The sequence below is a fragment of the Sciurus vulgaris genome (genome assembly GCF_902686455.1).
Source record: "Sciurus vulgaris genome assembly, chromosome: 10".
In the NCBI taxonomy this organism is placed as follows: domain Eukaryota; kingdom Metazoa; phylum Chordata; class Mammalia; order Rodentia; family Sciuridae; genus Sciurus; species Sciurus vulgaris.
Window position 1 is genome coordinate 13,397,638 of NC_136470.1, and position 2,642 is coordinate 13,400,279.

The 2,642-nt window shown below is 37.0% G+C and overlaps 1 protein-coding gene across 1 annotated transcript; it reads left to right on the top strand.

Annotated features, from left to right (window-relative positions):
- Positions 1-1,945: 1,945 nt before the first annotated feature.
- On the top strand, positions 1,946-2,290 carry LOC306638296 (uncharacterized protein; the record flags this gene model as incomplete). Its single annotated transcript, XM_079101560.1, has 1 exon — positions 1,946-2,290. The coding sequence occupies one exon, from the start codon at positions 1,946-1,948 to the stop codon at positions 2,288-2,290; it is 345 nt and encodes a 114-aa protein (XP_078957686.1).
- Positions 2,291-2,642: the final 352 nt, after the last annotated feature.

Here is a 2,642-nt window from a genome sequence, read left to right on the forward strand (position 1 = left end):
AACCAATGAGAATTATTTATGATTTCTGAACACAATTTCTAAAATCTAAGAGGGCTTGAAATGATGTGTTCCAGCTCCAGAAAGAAAGTTGCTGTAAATGATTGCAATATACAACAGATACTTTTCAAAATCAAAAAGGAAATAAAAAACTTCCAGGATAAGCAAACTAAAGGAACTCATGACAATTAAACTGGTACTACAGAAAATACTTAAAGAATGAGTACATACAGAAGAAATCAAAAACAAACTCCAGAACTTACAAATGAACAAATCTCCTTTGAGGATTATCTGTAGGCAAATGAAAAACGGGATCATATTAAACATTAAAAGCAAATCAAAACTCAGTGTTTAAGAAACATATTCATGTACTAACATTGAATGTACATGGATATCCACCTTACAGGAAAATACAACCATAGGTAGAAAGTGAAAGGATGGAAGAAATTAGTATACCATGCAAATGGAGACCCCAAACAAGCACTTTCATATCTGAAGATACAGACATTGAGTAAAAATTAATTAGCATTTAAGTCTCATTAGCATGTAAGATGAGAAGTTAAGGTTTAGGGTGAAGTATATACAGGAAGGCCAAAATTTGGGAAAATCATGAAAGAATTGTAACAAAACAATGGCCATGGTCTAGAAACCCATTTATCATAGAAACTATGGAAGAAGGTGATTTGAACTTCAAAGAAATTACCTTGAAGGTCAATTTCTGAAGTCATAATTGAAAGGATTATATAAAGTAGCATAAGTATATATACTTATTAAAATAATACTTTGGAAAAGATAGTTGACACCAAAATTGGGAAAATATGTGTAATGATTAAATCAAGTAAATTGGTTGGATAATCATCTCACATAACATGATGTATTTCTGCTGCAAACATATCAATCCTTTCTTCTAATAATGTTCAACATCATGCATTATTTAATTGAGTTGCTTTGCTGTCCTATTGCATAATGAAAATTATTCCTCTAGTCTACTATGAGAGTGGTACCTTTGACTTACAAATGTCCTTTTCTCATCTATTCCACCTATTGAAGTGTTAACTACTGGTGAACTACATTGAGAGGGAAGCATTGATGGAGAACACAAACATGAGTGTAGCTTGAGTAAACTCACACAATATCTTGTTTTTAAAACGTGGAACCACTGGACTTCAGCAACAAAGAATGTACTGCAATGACACATTTTCATACCTCAAAATGAAAACTCTTGACCAGTTCTATCAAGATACAAATCATAGTTGACCTATTAGGAGTTTAAGGAAAGTTCCAGGATCAGAAAATAAGAAGTTCATGCCTTTCCAGGATAAGGATGGAAGGAAAAATTCCCTTCAGAGAGAACATAAAGCTTCAGGAGAAAAGTTATTATATTTACCACGTGGAAGTATTCATTATGTTGTCCAAAATCCATGAAAAATAACTCTTTGTGATTTATGTTTAAAAGTCACATTTTCAGAAAAGGAGGGTTGGTAGATGCTGATGCTATTGCTGGTGATGATAATTTAATGACAAAATCTTGTTCTTTAAAAGAGAGTTTTGTGATCTTGAAAGAAGAGAATGACAAACACACACAGTGGTAAGTCAAACATATTTTGGGGACATGTTCTGTGTTCTGTCAAAATATGGTCATGAAATGAAATTGTATAAGAGAAAATTATACAGGTGTGAAATTGTGTGTTTAGAAAATAGACAAGTATTTGTCGAAGGAATGTGAAAATTCCCAGGGAAGCTTTAAGGAAATCATGATCTTCTAATAACATGATTGTGCACAGATTGAGCTCAAATTAGGCACATGTTTACAAAATGGGAGATAAGAGCCCATGTGAGCTATGACACATGCAACCCTGTTGGTATATAAAGGTGGTGGAAGACTGGGTGACATTCAACTTCAGAAATATCCTCCAACCCCTCAAGTGAAACCTCCCCTCCTGACACCATGTGCAGCAACTACTACGGGAACTCCTGTGGAGGCTGCGGCCACGGCTGCAGCTCTGGCTGTGGCTGTGGCTCTGGCTGTGGCTCTGGCTGGGGCTGTGGTTCTGGCTATGGGTGCAAATCTGGCTCTGGCTGTGGCTCTGGCTGTGGATATGGCTCAGGCTGTGGCTGTGGCTCAGGCTGTGGCTGTGGCTCTAGCTGGGGATACAGATCTGGTTGTGGCTGTGGCTCAGGCTGTGGCTCTGTCTGCGGCTGTGGCTCTGGATGGGGATATGGCTCCCGCTATGGCTGTGGATATGGCTCTGGCTGCTGCAGCTACAGAAGATGCTATTCCTCTTGCTGCTAATCATTGCATCAAACCATCCTTCATTTTTCAAAGGACCACTCCACCTGCAAGTTCAATTGAAATCCCCCCAATCCATTAGCTTCCAACTGAAGAAAAGATGAAGTTCTGCTGGGCACCTGAATTGACCTCACAACTTCTCTTAGCACTTGAAGATAAATAAGAAGTTTCATCACATCACTGAAAACAGAAATGATTTTGTTGACCTCTTAAAGTCAAGCTCTTAAAACCTTCTCCTTGTATTGATTCTGTAGCTATGAGCAGAAGCACTGTATAATTGGTTATACTAAAATGGAACAGAAATAGCTGTTTCTTAATAAAATAATTTATTTATCAAAAACATTTTCTGTCTTCT